The 22856-nt window shown below is 42.2% G+C and overlaps 1 protein-coding gene across 2 annotated transcripts in view; it reads right to left on the bottom strand.

Annotated features, from left to right (window-relative positions):
- Positions 1-2511: 2511 nt before the first annotated feature.
- The window catches only part of NISCH (nischarin), a 61169-nt gene continuing 40824 nt past the window's right edge, over positions 2512-22856 (bottom strand). Inside the window, exons 16-21 of one of the 2 annotated variants that reach the window (XM_066596316.1) lie at positions 19960-21237; positions 17740-17914; positions 15532-15685; positions 14529-14657; positions 13047-13208; positions 2512-5341 (exon numbers count right to left, since the gene is read on the bottom strand). In XM_066596316.1, coding sequence (XP_066452413.1) covers positions 4722-5341; positions 13047-13208; positions 14529-14657; positions 15532-15685; positions 17740-17914; positions 19960-21237 — 2518 coding nt within the window. In that variant the 3' untranslated portion in view covers positions 2512-4721. The remainder of the gene's footprint in view (positions 5342-13046; positions 13209-14528; positions 14658-15531; positions 15686-17739; positions 17915-19959; positions 21238-22856) is intronic. The other variant, XM_066596317.1, reaches the window with a different exon arrangement.

Here is a 22856-nt window from a genome sequence, read left to right as displayed (position 1 = left end):
TTTCCATTGAAGTGAATGGCTTGCAATACAAAGTCTGGCCTCTAAAGTGGAAATGGAGCCATCTACCCCCTGCAGAAGTTCAGTAAAAGAGTCTAACAGCCCGGCAAACAGCTTATTGCAGGGAACTGTGGCAACAGACCTCCGCCAATCTACTATTGATAACTTATCCTGAGGATAGGTCATCAATAGTTTACAACTGGACCCCCTTTAAAGCGTATTTACCCTTGCAGATGACTTTTCAGAATAAGTTGCTGTGTGTGTATATGAGAAATAATACCATCTCTGTCCTTTATGTGACTTGTATCCTGCATTTATCACCAACTTTCCGTTCACTAGGCTCCAACTCTAATTTTCAGTTGTCCTTGATCTAGTGGGAGGAGACCGCTGCTATGAGGCCTTCCATAGACTGCACATGGAAAACAGCAGATTCTGCTCAATAACTTTGCAAAATACACACAGACAAATAACATCATGAAGGACATTAAAAAAAAGTACTGAGCAGCGTTTGTGCCATTTCAGTAGCTTACATCACTTATTAGTTAGCTGCTGCCACGTCTTTGTGAGTTGCCACATCTGTCACCTGCCTTCCCCTCCCCTCTCGTCTCCATAGACTTCTGTGGGTAATGAGTTGTCACCCTCCTTTACTTTCTGTAATCCATCTTGTCACTAGGGATATACTTCATTTGACAGCAGGCAGTGTACAGAAAATTATAAGAAACGGAGACCCCTACTGGCAACTTTCTGTGGAAAAGCATTATTTTAGGTAAACTAAGTAATTTGCACGTCTCCTGGTTATCATATTGCCTATCATATTAACACAAGAAGTCTGAACGTACAGTGACTCCTAAAACGGAAGCTTGTTATCATTTCAGATAATAAAAAACAAGAATCTAACCACTTTAAAATGCTGGTTGTTTATTGATATGGGTTGATAATAATTATACTTCTCCTTTCTGCTGGATGCACTTCTAGAATGGCTTAAAAATCTGCATCAAAAACCGTAGTGATGTTTTAAAAAAAACCAAAAAAAAACCGCTGTGCGTGAAATCTCCCTTAATATAGGGTAGGCTATGTGCAAATTCCATTTTTGGTATACATTTGGCATATGTGCAGAGTGTGTGCATGAAACTTGCATTCCCATACGAGTGTGATGTGATTTTTTTTTATCCCATAGGGAATATTGGGCGGTTCTGTCGAAAATAGGTCATGTAGCGATTTTTCAATCTCGGCCCATCATTACGGTAGAAAAGTCGCTCATGTGAATAACCACATTGCTTTCAATGTGTTCTTTTCATGCATGATACCAGAGCATATTGCAATCGGTCAGATATTGCCTTTGTGAATGCACCCCAATACATACATTTGATATACTGTGACTATGCTTTTCAATACAAAGGAGTAGTGCAAACCCCCACCCCGCAAACCCCTCCCCCCAAAACAATGCATAACGTAAAATACTGTACAGAAAGAATAGCGGGATATGAGCAGAGCCTCACAGTTACTGACATTCTTGACAGCAAATAACACTTTAAAACACTGTCTCCATTGCCTACTGACAACTTTAAAGTTCCTACTAGTAGTATAGTCCAAAGCAAAGGAAATCCCGCAGCACTCACTTCAGATGCAAGGAATCAGCAGAGGTACACAGCATGCCGAGCCACAATAGGGACCATGGACCTTCAGTACCCTCAGTAGGTAAATATTCACAGAAAGATGGTAAGCGGTCTAAAAATCATGTCCTATGAGGAATGGTTTAAGGATCTGGGAATGTTTAGCTTGCAAAAAAGAAGGCTGAGAGGAGACTTAATAGCGGTCTACAAATATCTGAAGGGCTGTCACAGTGCAGAGGGATCAGTCCTATTCTCATTTGTACAGGGAAAGACTAGAAGCAATGGGATGAACCTGAAAGGGAGGAGACACAAATTAGATATTAGACAGTGAGGGTCATCAATGAGTGGAACAGGTTGCCACAGGAGGTAGTAAGTTCTCCTTCAATGGAAGTCTTCGGAGGTTGGGCAATCATCAGTCTGTGATTATTAAGGCTGGGTTCACACAGGGCAGATTTGCTGCTGAAATTCCGTCTGGAATTTTGCTGCAGCGAATTTGCCTGCGGCCGCTAATCCCGGGGTTAGCTGGCCATGTGGACGAGATTTGTCAAAAATCTCGTCCACATGGAACAGCTAATCTGTCGCGGCAAAGCTGTCACTGCGGCGCAGTTTCCCCGGCCGCAGCATGTAACCTTTTTTTTCTGTTGCGGCCGCAAAACCCGGCAGAAATCTTGCGGGTTTTTGCTGTGGCCAAAACACGAGATTTCCAGCATGTGAGAACCCAGCCTTAGTGTATCCTGCATTGAGCAGGGGGTTGGACCTGGATGACCCTGGAGGTCCCTCCCAACTCTTATGATTCTCTCTGTATAGGACTGTTGGACCAAGCCATTAGTAGAAATGTAGTATAACAGTACATGAACATAAAACCTGTAAATGTAAAAAAAAGCCACTAAATCAACTGAAATACATTGCAAAAGTTTATTTTGAAATGGAACTTTTAGAACATGGAAACATTAATATTTACTGGTGCATTATCCACAATAGCAATGGTTTGTATGCCTTTGTCCATATGTACTGTGCTAGAAAGGTCAATATATCACGGTAGTTAACTTCTTATATTTAGAAAAAGTAATGGGCATAAATGACTTAAAAATACAGTAAAACCTATTAGAAATTCCATTAAAAGGCATTCTGTCATCAGTTTCATGCTGCACGTGATGGCACATCATGAACTCAGGACAAGGATGTTTTATTCGGAAATGCAGCGTTTCAGATTAAATACACTTTGAAGTTGGACATGGAGCTCAACTCTAAGGGCTCCCACACACTTGCGTTTTTTTAAAACGCAAATGTCAATGGGATTTTCTGTTAAAAGCGGATCGCACAAAAATCGCAAAGCACAAACTTGCGATCTGTTTTTAACATTAGAAAGTCCCATGATATTCGCGTTAAAAAAACGCAAGTGTGTGGGCTAAGCCAACATCTCCCTACCCACTACATAAGAATTAGAGATGAGCGAGCATACTCAATAAGGCAAACTACTCGAGCACCTTCCCGCTGATCTCTAAAGATTCGGGTGCCGGCAGGGGGCGGGGAGCAGCGGGGAGGAACGGAGGGGAGATCTCTCTTTCCCCCCTGCTCACCACTGCAACTCACCTGTCACCCGTGCTGGCACCCGAATCTTTAGAGACAAGCGGGCAGGTGCTCGAATAAGGCACTATTCGCTCGAGTAGTTTGCCTTATCGAGTATGCTCGCTCATCTCTAATAAGAATGTGACAGCTTCTTTATGTATATGGAGAGAACTGTCAGCCTACAAGCTGTGGGCAGACAGAGGCTGGTGCGGCCACCCCCATAACTCAGAGATCAGCTCCAAGTCCAACCTCAAACTGTGATGGGTGAGCATAGTCTGTTTAATTGGTTTTCAGCATTTTTAACAAAAAAAACAAAAACTCCAAAAGCCCCTTTTATGTTGCAAAACGCTTTATGCAACTGTCAAAAAATGACAGACTCAGCTCAGAAAAAAGCTAAATAACAACATAATGTTTTTATATTATGTAAGTAGTTTGTGCAGATATATGACCATTATAAAAGACTGAAATACAACATTTCCACCCGCGAACTCTCTTCATACATGAGCCTCGTTATGTCTAATGCACTTACTGTGAGAAGCTTGGTTTGGATCATTTATAGCAGCTGATAAACACGTTACATAGAAGTTTTATAATACACATTACAAGAGTGAAATATACAAAGTGTCAATTGGCTCGAGGTGGCAGTTTTATGTGAGAGATAGTAAATGTGCTTAATAATGGTAACATACAATATAATAAAATACAAAGTACAGAAAAAAATACTTATTAGCATATACATTTACTGCAAATTAATGGTAATGAAACAAAGGTGAGCATTACAAGGCGTGTCCCACTCCAAAAAGTTTAGTTAGGCTGCCTGTCCACGAGCGTTGTGATATCCGCCGCACAGGAGCAGGAGCCGGCAGACGGATCACCGCTGTGAGCCTATCTGACAGATAGGTTCACCGCGGAGAATCGTGGTAATTGGCAGCATGCTGCCATTTGCCGGCCACGAGCGGAGAATCACTATGATTTTCTGCTCGTGGACAGGGGGGGCTGAGCTCTCCATAGCAATGCTATGGAAAGCGTTCACTGCGTTCCCCGCGGCCGGATTATCGCCGCGGGGAACGCAATGCAAAAACGCCCGTGGACAGGCAGTCATACAGCTTATATTTGAGTTTTAAGGTTCAGTTAAATCGTGAACCCCAGTATCCGGATCCCAATGTGCTACAATTATAGAAATCTAGGAAGCTAAGATATGGGGAGCTGATTGGCTGAATAAACTACTGGAGCATCTGAAGGTCACCAAGGAGTTCTTATGAACCCCAATCTCCTGGGAATCCCAGTGGTCGGACCTAAGAGATCAATTCTTGTGAACCCTAATCACATGATTTCTGGGAATCCCAGTGGTCGGACACCCAGAGATCATATATTTATCACCTATGCTGTGGACAGGTGATAAATGGGTTTAGTGGGAAAACCCCTTTAAGCTTGGCAGGGATTGCCGTATCTCGTTTGCCCAGTCAGATGTTGTAAATGTCAATAAAAATGGGAAAAGCAGCATTAATACCACATTTGGTTTCATCTTGTGCAACATAAATCTTATCCTGTCAACTCCAAAGGTAACTCCCTACCACAGAGAATCTCCCACTGGCGGGCAAGCAGCGAGATGAGCTTTTCACGGCAGTCAGCACTGGGTATGAAAATGTACCACTGGACTTCTCTATCCCCAACGCATGACTTCTGAAGATCAGAGGGGCTTAGGGTTTCTCCAAAATGGTCCATTGATAAGCTGTGCATCAGATCTTGGTTGCTGGAGTCATCAAAAACAAATGTTAGCGTTTGGGGGTAAGTTTGATAACCCATTAAAACACGGTCTAAATCCCTTATACGCCTCCCATCCATTAACTGATATTTATCTTTCTTTGGTGGTTCTTTGGCAAAATCGGGAAGTGGGTAACTTATGTAATCTTCATTGAACAAAAACAGGTCTGAACTTGTAAGGATCAGGGTTCTGGGCTGCAGCAAAGCTTTGTGTTTGGGCCCTTCTGCAGAATTCACATGAAATGCGAGAACATACAGCAAAATATTCAGCGATGGTAAAGTCCCAGTTGTGTCATTGTGTTCAGTCACAATGTATGTAAGGTCTCCAATCTCCTCTTCATTGGGATATATGAACTTTACTCTACTGGAATGAATCAGTTCATAATTTTCCATTTTTCCTTCAAAAGAAAAGAATATGTATTATATTTTATTAATTCTCAATTTGAACATTGGTAAATAGCAACTGAATGTAATCTGACAATGTGGGCACAGGTATACAATTTAAGGAGGTACTCCCATCTTATAAAGTGATGGCCTATTGCTAGGGTATACCATCACTTGATAATCAGTAAGGGTCTGACCTCTGAGACCCGTACCAATCCCTTCAGTGTAATACCGCTGCACAGCAGTGCCCACTCATCCACTGTGCAGGAATCTTAGGACTTGTGAGGGTCAGACCCCTGCAGCTCATAAACGGATTGCATATCTTAGTGATCTGCAATCACGTTGCATGATGGGAATACCCCTTTAAGAGGCAAAAAGCATATAAAATAGGGATAATAATTCAGAATATGTACCAGCCTTTTTCTGGTCGTGATTTGCTTATGTAATGGATTGTTCTTCATCCATTAAGCTACTGCTGGTTTCCTACTATGAGACAGCAGTGCATTTTGGGAACTCATATAGTCTTTCAAATTAAAATTTTAAAAGGGTATTCCCATTACAGCAAGTTATCCTTCATCCGCATGATACAGGATAAAATGCTGAGTGGTGGGAGTCTGACTGCTAGGACCCCCAACAATCCAAAGATTGCAGCCCCGATGTATTCCCAAGTGTGGACAGTGGAGGCCACACATACGAGCCTCCGCTCTACTCACTTCAATGGAGATAGTCAAGCACTTGAACTCCGCTATCTCTAGAGGTCTCAATGAAGTGAATTGAGCAGAGGAGCCCATGTGCAGTCGCCATTGCCCACACTTGGGAGATACACTGAGGCTGCAATCTCAGGATCGGTTAGGGTCCCAGCAGTTGGACCCCTACCAATCTGCAGGTTATCGCCTACCCTATGGATGGGGCATAACTTGCTGTTATGGGAATACCCCTTTAAAAGAATGTCATGGATGGTTATCTAATGGACTTTTGGGAGCCTAAGTCACAGAGCTATAAAAGCACATGCAAGCGGAGTAATGTTATTATATTTCTCCTCATTATTCAAGGATAACTCCCTAGAGCTACCACTACATGGCAGTAACATTATACTATAGACAGCTATATACTATAATTATGACCTAATGACTAATGTAGATAAACATTGGGGGCTAATAGGCTGAACTAGATGGACATGTGTCTTTTTTTCAGCCTAACATACGATGTTACTGTGTTATGTGGCAAACAAAGAACTATATTACACTATCATTATTAATATGAGAGGCTGTGGAAACATTTATGCATGAAAAATCAATACACACATTTATTACCAAGTCCCTGCAGAAAAAAATATGTACTTTTTGCATTGACTTTTGCTTCTCATGCATTTAGAAAGCCTCATACTTGGTTTGCAGACTCCCCTAAATTTAAGTTTTTGGCTGGTGGTGGTGGTGGGGAGATCCCAAGCACTGATCAGCTGGTCTCTCATCTCCCCCACCCCTTTCCTCTTTCAAATGCTGAGTAGCATAACCACACCCACTCAACCCTACACAGCTATCTCTCATCCTCAGAGTAGCTGCTTGTAGCTGCTTGCTTGCCCACTTACATCTGATAAGTGCAGAAAATTCCCCCAGAGTAAGTTAATTACTGCCTTCTGTACTATTAGCTTTCTCTGCTCTCCTCTCCTCCATTATCCCCCGGAACAGCCATACAGTCCTCTATAATAGCTCAGTGGAAAGGCAGTGAATGTATGTTAACAGGGAAGCAGGCTAAGTGGGGTGCTGTCACATTACTTTGACTGACAGAATTTGCCAAGATTTCTGTCCTCCAGCCTGCAGTGCCTTTGAAAATAATACAAGCACAGTAATCAAATAATCAAAAATTTTAAATGAAAGCCAATTACCAAAATTCTTAATTTCCAAAAACATATCTATTACAAGAAAAAAAAGTGCAAAAGTGTACACAGCCTTTAATTCTTTATGTATATTTTAGAAAATAAACACGCAAGCACAATGAACAATTAGAAGTCTTTCTGGTTGGATAGTTATTTACTTTTAAAGAGCCGTTAATTCCAGGATGCTGCACATATGACAGGACTTTATATACATGAGACAAAGACAAATAAAATCATCATGAACAAACTGAGTGTCACACTGGTACACAGAGAAAGGACATTGCGTGCAAGGGTTGGACTGTAGGTTTTTACATCTCCTACATGACTGTCAGAAAACAATGTGGGCAGTCAGCACTGGGCAATCCTTTCACAGTTCACTCAAGTTTCGCACATAAACAAATGCTAACTTCTAAACAGGAAATGAGCTTTTAGTGTCAGGAAAGCCAGCGCTGGGAAACAGAAAAGTAGTGATGACAGATACAGTGTATCCAATTGGCCGGGAGGGACTATAATGAACTGGGCAACACTGCAGGTGAATAGGGATGTACGATTGTGTATTGGATTATAGGTGGGAAGTGGCGGCATCAAATACATTATGGGAGAAATTTACCAAGACTGGCATCTCTAACGCTGTTCTTTCTATAATTTACACCAGCAAGCGATACATGAAGAGGTGCATGCCTTATTTGCATATATTTCCTAGTGGGGCTTGCCTGGCCTTATAAGCCTTCTCGCTCACCTTCTATGTGTCTTCACACACCTTCTAGGTGCTCTCCTTAAGGAGAGATGATACCCCTCCATGTCACAGGCCTCTCACTAGCCAAGCCAGAAACCAACTGCACACTGAGGGGCAAAAACCCCAAAACAGATGTCTGTGTATGGATTCTGACTTGGTTTTCAGTTCCCAGTCATTGTTATAAGGCTTGTCTAAAGAGTCTGACATTGATTTGCAGGAATGCTGTCATTCAATAGGTGGCGCTGCAGAGGTATTGTTCCATCTCCCTTATTTTCATGTATTAGGCGCATCTAGGCGCCTCTGTGCACCTACACAGATATGTATAGCAGGTTCGACCTGATGTACATTTTCTGCATAATTTATATATAAACTAGCTTGTTACCCGCGACTTCGTCCGTGTGGAATTTGTATTTTTTTAATCTAATCTGTGTTTTGCTGTATATTGAAATGTCAAAAGTTGAACTAGTGAAAGGAATGTAACTACAATCTGCTATGTCAGTACAGTTCTATACACTACATTTTTAGTCTTGTCATCTTTTGCTAGGATATAAATGTTTTGTTGACGGTATGCGTGTGAGCACGCCATATGCAGTCGCCCATGAGAAGAACATGTTTTTTCTAAATGTACACCTGCTACCGTAAGTGTTTGCCCTTAAGCCTTATTGATCGTCATCGCAAATGCGGTTTTTAAAGGGAATTGAAGCCTTTTGAATTGAAAAGGCAAATCTGCTAGTATCACAATGGGTGGAATTATACACTTTCTTCTTTTGCTATTGCAGTCATAATAACAGATCTTACAATATTTCGCCCCAGTTGTGTAATTTGTAATCGTGTGCCGTTGCACAGTTTTGGCACATCAAAATTACGCATTAATTGGATCGGAACACCAACTTTTAACCTCCACTTATGGGAAGGCACTCCTAAAATTCCAAAGAGTTAAGGAACTCTACGGGATATCAAGTGATATGTACAGCGTCTATAACATTATCCACCAACAGAAATTCTACAATTTCTTCTTCGACTTGTGAAATAATTTTTATTATTCATCTGTCCTACAGTTTCATTAGTTGATGCCAAAATTGCCCTTCGACACAACCATTCTTTATTCCCCGTATTAGGTTGCAGTTGAGAATAAACCTTGCAAAATCTGTGTCTGTTTGTTTTGTACAGGCCAGCTTTCATTTGTTATACTGCTGCGCTGTGATTGGTCGCTATGGGCAACACGGATTTTCTTTAAAATCTCAACCCATGTTAATGTGTCGTTCATTCACGTTTTAATCCCAGGCAATGCCGGATATTCCTGCTAGCTTAATGATCACATACGTGCGGCAACGACGTCTGACCCGTTTGTTCAGGCATAGCTTATGATGTGCACTCCCTTATCCTCTGCTGCATGGGGCCATCAAAGAACACAGAACAGCTCAATTCAGATGGAGCCACATCTTCAGAGCCATCCTTAAGGGGAATTTACATGGACCGTTGATTTAAACGAGCATTGACCAATAAGACTGGGGCTCGTTTAATGATTTTACATAGTTCGATTGGCAGCTGTATTGGAGACGCATGATATTTAATACGATTGTTCGTCCCAAATACGGTATTGACAGCACATTCACACAGGGAGATGTGCAGCTGAGTAAAATGACCCAATCAGCCAGCAAATAAGCAAAGTCTTGTTTGTTGGCGGCTTGTTGCCCTGTTTAACCCCTTAGTGACAAAGCCGGTTTGTGCCTTAATGACCAGGCCAAATTTTGGAATCTGCCATGTGTCACTTTAACATAGAATAACTCCGTAAGGTTTTGCATATCAAGGTGATTCTGGAACATATTGTGCTTCATTTAGATGGTCAAAATAGACATTTTTGAAAAAATTGTTATTTTTTCACATTTTCAACTGTAATACCTCAAACATGTGCAAACATACTGTACAAATTTTTGATAAGATATATTTCCATCTGTTTACTTTATTCTGGACGCACATTGGAAAATTATTAACATTTTGAGGAACATTGTTTTTCTGCACCAAGCCAAGATTGCAAAGGGTCATAGGTGTCAGAATGATTGATACACCCACAGATGACCCCATTTAAAAAACTACACCCCTTCATATATTCACTGTGGGGTGTCATGAGTATTTTGACCCCACAGTTGTTTTTTTTCAGGACTTAATGCAATTTAGGAGGAAAAATAAAATTTCATATTTTTGTAAATATGTCATTTTAAAAGGCAGCTTTGTTTTCCTCTAGTGCACATAAAAATGAGGATTTGTACCCCAAAATGGATATCCGCGTTTGTCCTGTGTTCAGAGACATATCCGTTGTGGCCCTAATATTATGTCTGTATGCACAACAGGGCCCAAACCGAAAGGAGCAGCCGGTGGCTTTTAGAACATAAATTTTGCTTGAAGGTGTTCTAGGCCCCATTGCACACTTGTAGAGAACTTGAGTGGCTAAAATGACAGTGAATCTCCACAAATAACCTGATTTTGAAAACTAGACCCCTTAACGAGTTCATTTAGGGGCGTTCTGTGTATTTTGACCTCACAGAATTAAAAAAATTACGATTTCCATTTTTTTGGCAATTGTGTCATTTTAAAACTGTATTTTTTGTACAGCACACATATGAATGAAGACTTGAACCCCAAAATGGATCCCCCTGTTTGTCATTGTGGCCCTAATATTATGTTTGTATGCACAATGGAGCCCAAACTGAAAGGAGCATTAAACTTCAACTTTTTTTAAACTGATACATGATCACCATTATCCATTGGATAAATGTGATCACATAACCGGGGACCACTCACTGCGGCCCTCGGTCACTGCTCCAGGCTCTCGGCTAGCCAGGAGATTTCAAATTTTGATGGGAGGTGACACTAACTTTTTTTTACTTTTACATGATCGCCGTTAACCAATGGATAACAGCGATCACGTGACCAAGGACCACGCACCGCAGCCCCCCCATGAAATCTCCAGGGTCTTGGCTATGTTTGGTTTAGCAGGGAGATTTTAAATTACCCTGGCAATCTACAGCTTTTGCGCATGAGTCCACCATTTTGGCGACGAGCACATGTGCAGAAGCCAGGATAAGGTCCGCGGATAAATCATTTACACTTTTTTTTCACTTCAGATGATCGCCATCATCTATTGGATAACGGCGATCATGTGACTGGGAAATACAGTGGTCCGTGGTGAGACGATCCATCCCCGGTGACATCACCCTGCTCTCGGCTGTTCATGCTAGCCAGGAGCAGGGTGATTTTAAACTTCCCGAGCTCCGCAGCCTTCTGCGTATGTGGCTGACATTTTACATCTGGTGTGCATGTGAAGGCCACGTCAGTTCCTGGAAGGACCAGAACGCCGCGGAATATCACGGAGGACAGGGGTGAGCAGTTTCAGCTCTTCTCATGGGTCCGATCCTTGATCTGAAACTTTAACTTTATTTTACTTACTTTTATGGATTTTGCGCCCCGCTAATTACAGCTCCAGGTTGTCGGCTATCTCCAGGGCGAGTGTTTTTACGGCCCTGGGGATAAATCCCACAAAGCGAGGATGTAAAAACAATATGGGCTGGTCACTAAGGGGTTAACCCTTTGCAATCCAATTTTGAATTCAGAGTTTCCTCGGGGGCTTTCTCTTTCTGCCATTATACAATGGCGCCACCTGCTGGCTTGAGCCAGTACTGCGGTATTGGACATGCTGGAGAGGCCCCCAACAACAGAGCGGCCAGTAATATACAGTAAGAATACCCTGCCGGATGTCTTCCGACATCGGAGCTGTACAGCCTTCATTTAGAATGTCTTTAGATGTCAGACAGAGGATTGGAAAGGGTTAAATATCTCAATAATCAGGTAAACAAACTTTCTAATAAACTCTCTTTAGGATTCCCTGTGTAAATGTCCCTTTACTTATATGCTCAAAACAAGAGCACATGATGCAAATATTGCCTCTGAATTGCCGCTACCCCTCATGGCTCTTGCAAAACAAACACATGATCCGGCAATAAAAGGCTTCATGAATAAGTTCGCCTATGATTGCATATTTCTAAAATGCGAAACACAGTAAACCCCAATGTAACCCACTTATTAGCAGGAGCGATTTGAGAATAAACCAATAAAAGTCTATGTATAATAAGATGGATGTTTCCCCCTCCACTGGCCATAGTCAGGGCTTTATTGTGAATGCCAGCAGTGGTCTACATGCTTCTGTTTTCCTGCTTTTTGGAGACTTTTTTCTCCTGGACAGTTCTTCCTGTGTTACATGAGAATAGAAGGACCATAACGTCAATGGTTGTATAGGTCTAGCATAACTTTTAAGGATGTCATTATACACTGTTCACTAGGCAGATTGTGGCACCAATTGCTGGTCATACACATAGGGTTTCCCCACTCCTCCCATAGACTTGCATACTGGGATCAGCTGAGCATACATGTCCATTTCTATAGGGAGAGGAGATACAGGTTGGAACAGATAGGCATGTTCATAATTGTAGTCAAATTGCATTTTTTGGAACAATTTTACGAAGATCATGATTTGAGACCTTAACCCCTAAATGACCCTTTTTTCACTTTTTTCTTCTCTCAGCTTCCAAAAAATCCTAACTCGTATTTATCCATCAACATAACTGACTGAAGGCTTGTGTTTTTAGTGGTAATATTTAGTGTACCATACAATGGACTGAAAAACTTTTTAAAATTTGTACATGGAATGAAATGTGAAATTAAATGCAATTCTGCCATTTTGGGTGGAAAGTGAGGTGCATCTCATTTTTACAGCGCACACCACGCGCAAAAATGCCACGTTAACTTTATTCTAGGAATCAAAAGGATGGCAACGATACCGTATATATATTACAATAAGGAGAAGCTCGGAGAGGAGAAGATCTGGTAAGAAGACAGACGAGGGAGGAATAGGCAAGTATAATTTTTTTTTTCAATGACAAAACCCCTTTAAGAGCGTAAGAATAATAATTGTGTACCACAACTACATTTCCATGGTAGTGATGATGCAGGGGAAATGCGGTTGCAGCGGCAGCACCCATCGGCCTATCCGTCATCAGGGGAGGTAATAAACAACTGGAATGTGTATAATTAAAAGTGGTGAGCTCGTTACCGGTTTTCTTTTTCGCAAATTCAGAATAGAAGTCCTTCTCGATTGGTTCAGGAGATGGCGCTCGCTCCAACAAGGATAGTGCGGACATTAGTTGCTGTATGAACGCGTGTGTCGTGTAGCTGTCTCTGGTCAGACACGTCACAACATGATTTGGAGAAGAACCTGACAGCAAGAATCAAGGATCAAAATTAAAAGTGCAATAAAGAAAAATAGACATTTTCTTACAGGGAGATTAACTTTCTGATATAATTTAAGTCCCCACAGAGGGGTTACACAAATATAATACAGTACATGTCAATGGAAAGTTTCCATTCACCCCTTCAAGACAGTCAATAAGCATTTTTATGTTAAGCATTACAGGGCCTTATTCCATGGCACTGTAGAATAAGTCCTGCAGAAGTGTTCTTTGCTGCCCCCCAGTGGGTGCACGGCTAACTACCGACAGCCAAGCTCCTGCTCTAATGGTTGTGCTTGGAGGAATGTCTACAACCCTTTGATCTCTGTGGTCAAGGGTGATCATAGCATTATCAAAAGTGGTCTGCAGGGGAGAATATTCCCATACATACAGAGTCTGATGGAACATACATGGTTTTGTCCCAAGGAGCTGTACAGCAACTTTGTACTGTTATAGAGGCACCAAGGGCCAAACTACATAGTTGTGTGATCATCTTTATGAAGAGAATAAAGGTACAATCCTACGTAATGGTCGGCAGGCTGCGTCTTGGTTGTGGCAGCAATGCAGCCGTGAACAAGCTGTTAGGCAAGTCCGTGGGGCTTGCTAAAGAATTAAACCTGTATTCTGGCATGAGACTTTTATTTAATTTTCACCCACTCACTGGATGGGTGACAACTGATAGATTGGAGGAGGTCCGACCGCTGGGACCCCCACTAATCTGATATTTCACAGTTGAAGATACATCATGCCATTTCTATTGTGCAATGGGGAACAGAGTCACTGGTCGCACATGCGCAGCTGCGGCCCGATTCTTCTCAATGGGGCAAGGAGATAGCCGAATGCTCTACCCTATTGAAATGAATAAAGTAGAGCGAGACAGCCGAGCACAACGCTTGGCTATTTCGGTCTGCCCCATTGAAATGAATAGAGCATCACTGCAGTCGGCTATCTGCCTGCGCCATTGAGAGGAATAGGGCCGCTGTAGCGCATGAGCAACCAGCAACACCATTCCCGAGATCAGTGGGGTCCCAGCGGTCAGACCTCTCCAATCTATCATTTTTTCCCCCCTTTTTTGCGAAAACTGAAAAAAAAAGGCCCATTGTAAGAATATCCGTTTAAGAGTTCACTGGCTGGTTGTTAATAGTCATGTGGTTTGCCTAAAAAAACGCAGCCACTGAAAATTGCCTTAACTCATCTGCAAGGCGACCACTAAGTGGGGCTGTACCCTCGGGGTGTTTCATATCAGTCAAACAACTGGTTATTAGCAAGGACCGTGTGCGGCAAGTATAAACCTCACAAGATGTTACCGGTTATTCTAAAGAACTGATCGAAGAGTCCAATGTTCACAGACTGCAGGTCACTAAATGGAATTACAACGCAGTAGCAATGGTGAAACACGCTGAATTCAGCCCCCGACTGGAGTCGGCTGCAGTTATCTATAAAAGAAAAAGCAACAACATTAACCCTTAATAACATGTCCGCTTTTCGTTTGGTAGCATTTTTGCTTCCCACTTTCAGAAATATATAACTCTTATATTTCCATCAATGCAGCTGTCTGAGGGCTTGTTTTTGCAGGATAAGTTGTATATTCCAGTGATACTAACTAATGTACCTTATACTGTAACGAAAATCTCTGAAGTGGAGTGAAATGCAAAAAAAACTCCCCAATATTCTGCCAACTTCGGGGGGGGGGGGGGGGGGGGTCTTGTTTTTACAGCGCACAAACTGTGGCAAAAAGCTAATTTTTGCTGGAAAGCCTGTGGTTTCTATTGGTATGAGCTCATTGCAGCGGTAGGGTGTTCAGGACCTCCAATTGGGCCATTTAACTGAAGCTGTCAAAATTGACAGTGGCATTTAAAAAGTTAACAGCTGTGATCAATGTGAATTCAGATTGTGGCTGTTGCGGTCAGGTGACAGCTGTCAAAACAGCTAACACCAGCTGTGTAAGGAGTGGGCTGGGTTTCCGAGCCAGCGCCATATAAAGTCTGCACACATGTGATGTACATATATGTCCTAAGGTTTAAAAGAAACATTCCAGCCATGATATCGTGGTTACATTTATGCACATTTTACAAAAAACAATAGCAACTCTTATTAGTCGAAAACAGACTGGAAAATAAAAAACAGAAAACTTATCTGAGCTTAGGGTTTACCATCCCTCCAGGTTGACATGAAGGATAGGTTCCCATGCAGCTGTGGCCCCGGCCAACTTTGGCAGCCATTAACTGGGAGATTTGGCTGGTAACTCTGCCCGTTTACTGGCCCTACCCAAAGGATCCTCATTAACGGACCACACGTACAATGACTTACCCTGTGGATTTTGATCTGCACTCCTGACAGCGTCATCCAGCACAAAATAAATAGCTTTTGTTGACAATAAAACACAGGCGGTCATTTCTGCATCTGGTAATCGATACAACGTTACGGAGGACCACAAGAGAAACCGTAATTCCTCATTGTCAACCTGTAAGATAATGACAATGTTCTCACACCACGCACTAATAAGTCTACGGTAACAGAATGATAAAATCTAACAGACGGAAATGTATTCTACCAGCTTTGGCCACAGACTGGTGGAAAGAACATTCTTGTTTCAAGTAGAAGAGTGATAGTACATAATGCGGTTCCATAGCTTACAGTAATGTACTCTGTACTGCATAGACTAATGGCCGGATGTTGGAGCATTTAGATGCAAACCAAGAACAAGAAGAGTTATGTCGCCATACTCCGATTCAGTGGGACGAACATTTTGTTTTAAACTACACTTTTGCTGAACAGAGTCTGTAAACTAGTTGTAATACTCAACTGGACTTACTTCCCATTTTTGGAAAATAATTAGTTTTTTTGCATCACTGCATTTCAAGATCCATCATTTTTTATTATTCCATGAACAGAGCTGTGTGAGGGCTTTCTTTTTTGCATGGCAAGCTGTAGCTTTTACTGGTACCATTTTGGGATACATATACAGTGTACTATATATGATGAGGAAGCCTTGGATGCCCTGCCAGTGTGGTGCACTGTGGTGATACAGGGCAATTCACTGCTTTGGCAATAGGTGTTGTATGGTCCTGTATGGTGTGGTGTAATTTTCTATGACTGACATCCTTGGTATCAGTTCATATGAATGGACTATGTTGTTAGCAGTCCCCCCTCCCCCAATCTTGGGTTGAGTTGAGTGGCTGCACACAAGTCTGCACTGAACATTTATCTCCCTCATATTGCAATCTGGCTTTCTGCATGCTACTAGGGTATATGGTGATTGAGCCTGCCTGTGATTTTATTTAGCTATTAGTGAGATAGCGTAGGTTCCGACGGACAAGTGGTCTTTGTTGCGGCCCATCAGCTTGCGTGTTTTGGTCAACATGCAAATTAACACCCGCATTTATCAGTGCTTTTTTTCATGTAGTGTGCCATAGATGCTGGGGTAACCCAGGATGTCCTGCCAGTGTGGTGCACTGTGGTGATACAAGGCAATTCACTGCTTTGCCAGTAGAAGTTGTATTCCTGTATGGTGTGGTGCACCTATCTATGGCTGGCATCCTTGGTATCAGTTCACTTGTGCAGACTATGTTGCCTGCAGTCCCCATAACCATTGGCATACACAGCCATAGGCCACTCACACAACAGTAAAACGCTGTATTATACATGCAGCATTTTATAACACGCTCGTGTGAGCCTAGCCGTAAATGTATGGAAACATACAGATTAACATTTTTATACATTTCCTATTGACTATAGTGTGAAAAATAGTGACCCCCTCCAAGAAAAAAAAAAAAACATATAAAAATCGGGCATACTTTTTTTGGTTGGACAGTCAAAAGGAATCGAAACTATGAACCTTTGCACTATGTTTCAGAAAAAGGAAGTAGGTCCAGGATAGGATAAAAGATCTTTCTCTTTACTGAGAAATCCAGACAGACACGGCACACGGCACATGACTTTTGTTCTTCTGTCTTGTTCCTCTACGTCTGTTTGGATTTCTCAATAAAGCGACAGTTTTTACCCAATGCTGGACTTTTTCTGTGCATCAGCTGTGGTCTCCAGCCAGTCGTTCGTGTTTGGGAATGACAGCAGAGGAGCTGATTTTTGGTTTGTATTTGAAGCTTGTTTAACCAATTATAGTCCGTGACTACATTGAGCAATGGGTTGTAATATGCTTTTTATGTATTAAATCATATACGCGCAACTGATGGCTACAATGTGAGCAGGCCCTTCGTCCGGGGCTATTCACAAGGTTTACTGAACCATAAAGACCAGACATTGACTGCACATAATGGAGCCATGCATGGCGTCCCGGGGCGTCAGAGTTCAGTACGCAGCCTTCGCTGCTATCCATACGAGCTGGAGTCACACAGCGGGGCTCAGTCTAACCAGGTGATCACTACATTACACAGTTCCACATGATGCAATGGCCTCCAGCTATTGCAAGCTTGTAGGACACTGACCGACACAACTTTAGTTATGCTCTTTGGCCCCCAGGTACAGTATATACGCATGAACAGTTCTTGCACTTGTTACCTCAGAGATGCTGCTATGGAAGAATTCCACAATGCTTCTCCCGTTAAGTGCAGAAATAAAACGAAATGGCGTTGATGCCGCAAGATGAAACGGAATCTGATTTTCTTCAGTTAATTTCTGCAGTAAACTTTCTGAAGGGTAAAATGTTGGTAGTGTCATCTGAAGTTTAGGACTGCTGGAAGCAGAAAGAAGGGAAGAACAATTAGTTGTATATCTGGAGCATGGACATCGCTAACTTTATATGGTCAGTTTTACTATTATTCCCTATTTGTCTGGAAGTTTTCAATGGCGGCTATTTATCTCTCTTCATATCAGGAATCCCACAGGACCAGCAAAATGATTGGGATGCTCATTTCAGTGGCAAATAGGAAGCCATCTTTATGATAGTGCTGTCACTTGTATAGATGACGCAGTAATTCCAGAGCTCAGAAGAGTTTTTCAAGACTAAACTAATTATGACTCAACTTTAGGATTTACATCAACAGGAGATGGTCCACAATCCAACTCCCAGCACCCCTGCTGATCAGCAGATTTTCCGAGATGCTGTTAATGGGACAGAGCCTGCATTACCCTTCTGGGCAGTGTATAGAGCTGTGTATTCCAGTATACAACAACTCGTTTTACCTTCTGCATCTGTAGTATGTAAGCTCGTTGGAGCAGGCCCCTCACCCCTACTGTTTCCATCAATTGATTGCTACATGGAACCGTGGTTTTGTTTCTGTTCCTCCTGTCTTGTAAGCGCTGTGGAATATGTTGGCGCTATATAAGTAAAGATTACTATTTACTCTGGGGTGCTGTACCCACACGGATCCACTACTATCCTGATAATAAATTATCAATAGTTGATTTTACAGCAAACAAACTGCGGCAAAAATGACATAACTTTAATCTATGGGGCAGTATGATTGCTACAATAGCAAATTTATATAGTTTTTCTTTTTTGCTGTACTACTTTTAAAAGGATAAAATCTCTTTGGAAAAAAAATTAAATTTTTACTTTTTCTATTAAATTTTTAAAAACTTTTAAAATGCATTTTTACATTTCTTCCCTTAGTCCCCATAGGGGACTCAAACTTGCAATCGTTTGATCACCACAGTACTGCATTATATCACATTCTAACAGGCAGTCTTTCAAATAGGCAATCAGCCATGACATCCCTGGGGACCTCTAGAACACAATCTCATCGCGTAGGGCTGTTTGGGACTCCCGAATACCAGTCGGGGGCATTTAAAGGGCTAATAGCTGCACCCACCATGTATAGATTGGGATCAGCTCCCAAACCCATCCCATACAAACCCAGCACACCAAGGATGTAAATGTACACCCTGGGGCATCAAAGGGTTAATTAACATAGTCCATTCCAAACTTCTTTTGGCAGACTGGCAGAAATATGTTATATGAGTGTTCCAAAGACTTTTATAAAACATTTACCAATTTACTGGTTCTTTAAAACTGGTGGTCAATAGATCGGTAAGGGTCAGACTCACGGCACTCCTGTGGATCAGCTGTTTAAAGGGGTTGTGGTGCACTGGCGAGTGCCATCTCCCTTTCATGGTCTACCAGGTATAGCGTCATATTTTTAGCTGTGACTGGTATTACAATTTGCTACAATTTCATAAACAGCCAATACTATAAGTGGTGAGTAGAGATGAGCGAACGTACTCGGATAGGCACTACTCGTCCGAGTACTGTGCCTTATCCGAGTACCTCCCCGCTCGTGCTGAAAGGTTCGGGTGCCGGCACGGAGCGGGGAGCTGCAGGGGAGAGCGGGGAGGAACGGAGGGGAGATCTTTCTCTCCTTCTCTCCCGCCCGCTCTGCCCCGCTCCCCGCTGCGACTCACCTGTCAGCAGCGGCAGCTCCCGAACCTTTCAGCACGAGCGGGGAGGTACTCAGATAAGGCACATTACTCGGACGAGTAGTGCCTATCCGAGTACGTTCGCTCATCTCTAGTGGTGAGCTGAGCTTTAGAGAGAAATGTAAGTAATGAAGGGCAAATGTTACTTCTTGGAGTGCAAGAGCCCTTTCTAATAGCTGATTGACCGAGGTACACAGCCGGACCCCTACAGACCTTATATTAACGGCATATCCTAAGGACAGATTATCAATTTTAAAGAACCAGAAAACTGCTTTAACTGTAAGAATTAAGTAAAACGGAGTCCTCTCTGCTATGTAGACAGTGAAACATTTTACATCCACACACACAGAACAAAGATCTTACCTTAGAGATTGCAGTTGCGTTTTGCTTTCCAGAAAATGTCCTGTGGTCTTTGTGTCGCTCAGAGACTTTAGAACGACTATTTGTTTAATATCTTGAACTGAACTCCTCAATAACTTATAGAGTGATAAAAAGTTACATTTATCATTAGGTAACACAAACAAAGCAGTAACGGTAAGGGAGTCCAAAACTAGGTGGAGCACGTGACTGTCCTGGAATGACTGTTTATTGTCCGTGTCCTGATGCGTAGGATGAACCACCACTGAGGCAATAGGAGTCCTGCTCAGTCGGAAAGCGCTGTGTGAACAGTCAGCCATACTTTTATCTTGGCAAATTATATGGAAATCAACTCTGATTATCACCATATCTTGCGGTGTGAGAAATAGCCAAACTGGACAAGACTTATTTTGTTCCAAATTGCCATGTTTAGTGCAACAGAGAGATTGAACACAAAAATCTGAGCTCAATTTAGTGTTTTCAAATTGGAGACCTTGGGAACCTTGTCTTGAATTGTCCTCCTCACAGTAAAGCAGACAGACTGGGAAATATCCCTTCACTTCAGTGTCTACTAAATGAATCTGATGTTCTTCGGTAAGATATTGGAAGAATCCTTGTACACCGGGTCCATGCAATGCAGAAGAGATATGGGGCAGAGTTGCACATTTTTGTGAGCACTGTAACTGTAAACAAGATGAAAACTCTTCCAAAGTCGAAGCCTCTGAAAGAATAATGACAACATCTTCTCCATTTCTCACACTCAATGCCAGGCAGCTGCCTGGTATGAGGAAAGTAATTTCTGTTAAATCTCCATAATAATAATAGCCAACCAGTTTTATGGAAGAAAGATGGAAATGGTGTTGTTGTTGATGCTGGTCACTGTGCACCTCAAATAAGGCAAGTAAAGTATCAGTTAACACAAGGCATGAAGAGAACTGTTTAACGCAACAGTCCTGCTGGAGATGGATTGTGAAGTTCCAAAGGACCCGTATAATACTGACATCAGTCTCTTGCAAAAGAGGCCCACTGGAAAAATTGTGGTCTCTCTCATGGAGTCCCATTTCAAAATAGCCATCTCCTGGCTCACAACTTCTGGAATCGGCTGTTGGATTGCCCCTAGTTTCCAGTACCTCCTCTACATGTTGCTTCTGCTTTAATGCATGGGCAATTGATGTAGAAAAGTAGGGGAGAACATCTTGATCAGTTGTAGAATATGAAACACAAGGAATAGGATAGACTGTGCTGTGAAGATCTGGTACTACTGTGGTATCCTCTTCTACGTTACTAACAGTACCCATAAATGGAATAGAAAAAAAACATAAATAAAAGAGTAATTAATCAAAACTAAAAGAAATGTTATAAACATCCAAGTAACCAACTATCATGGATAACAGTGACTTTAACCATATTTGTTAACGGAGTCCCTTGATGGGAAGTTGATCACAGGATATCCTGCTACTGGGATGCTCAGCGAATCATCTGTACTCTACAGGGAATGTTGGCAGTAAGTGTTGAATTCTCCTGCAGCTCCACCACAGGAGAAATTAAGCATTACACAGTTTCAGTTGAAATCAATGAACTGTCTATATAGTACACTAACATACAGATCTGCCTAATTATGGGAGTCCTTCTGAAGTAATTTGAAAGTGGAATTTCTAACCAGATAGCCCCTTTAACACACAAGTATTGAAAGGGGTTTTCTGGCAACAGCTACGGTATTAACAGTAATTAATCACCAGGGACCCGCCTTACTTTTTTTTTTTTTAATCGCATTCACATGCCATAGGATTTGCGAATGTGGTGTAATTTTTACCACTGAAAACTATTAGAAGCACGTGCGATCTTTTCATGCGCGTTAAAAATCACAAGCACATGGATGTGAGGCAATGCGCTTTTAAAGCAAAAACATATCCAGAATCCTAATTTTATAAGCTCGATATAGGTCAGAGTTTCTCAGACCGATATGGTGCTCGCCCATGTGAATGCAGTCTTATAAGCAACAGTATCATGGAGAACATTATACAGCAATACTGAATACTGCAGATGTGTTTTCAGCAGTTGTGAGACAGTAAACATTTACCATTAGCTGCAGCAACACATCTGTGCGAGTCTCTCTGCCACCTGCTGCTCCCTTCTCCACCCCGTGCACTCTCCATAGACATCTATAGGCAGTATGCAAATACCCACTCCCCACACTCCTGTTATCCATCTTGTAGTCTCAGTTACTTGCGATAGTGACTGCAATGCAAGTCCATGCCATAGTTCATACAACGCAAATTTTCCTTTACATGGATTTTGAAATCTGCTTCACAGAAAAAAAATAAATTAAAAAGGATTGTACCAGAATCCCAAGTTATCCCCTATCCACAGGATAGCGAATAACTTGCTGATCAGTAGGGTCTGACTGCTGAGACCTGCACGGATCTCAAGAACGGTGGTTCCGTGTCTTCCCTCTGCCTGTCATTATGCGATCGCTTCACCCCTCCACAATGATATCAGAATGAATGGAGTACTGGCTCGGCATGCACGACTGCCGCTCCATTCATGTTCACAAGACTAACAGAAATACCTGAGAAACTTGATGCTCAGCTATCTCCGGCAGTCCCAGTGAAGGTTCATGGAGCGACAGTGCGCTTACACGATCAGTGCTTTATTCAGTCTTCACCCCACTGTAGGGAGTGCAGTAAGTGTACAGTGAGGACGACAGGAGACACAGAGTCCCCATTGTAGGAATCGTGGCGGTCTTGGCGGTGAAACCCCACTGATCAGCAAGTTAATCTTTATCCTGTCGCTAGGAGATAACTTGGAATCCTGATACAACTCTTTTAAAGGGAACTTGTCAGGCTACAGGGGCAGAATACTGACAAACCGTTATTTGCCAAAATAGGTTTGTTACTGTTGCA

This window comes from Eleutherodactylus coqui, chromosome 3 (assembly GCF_035609145.1).
Source record: "Eleutherodactylus coqui strain aEleCoq1 chromosome 3, aEleCoq1.hap1, whole genome shotgun sequence".
Lineage (NCBI taxonomy): Eukaryota > Metazoa > Chordata > Amphibia > Anura > Eleutherodactylidae > Eleutherodactylus > Eleutherodactylus coqui.
This window is presented reverse-complemented; position numbering and strand designations above follow the sequence as displayed.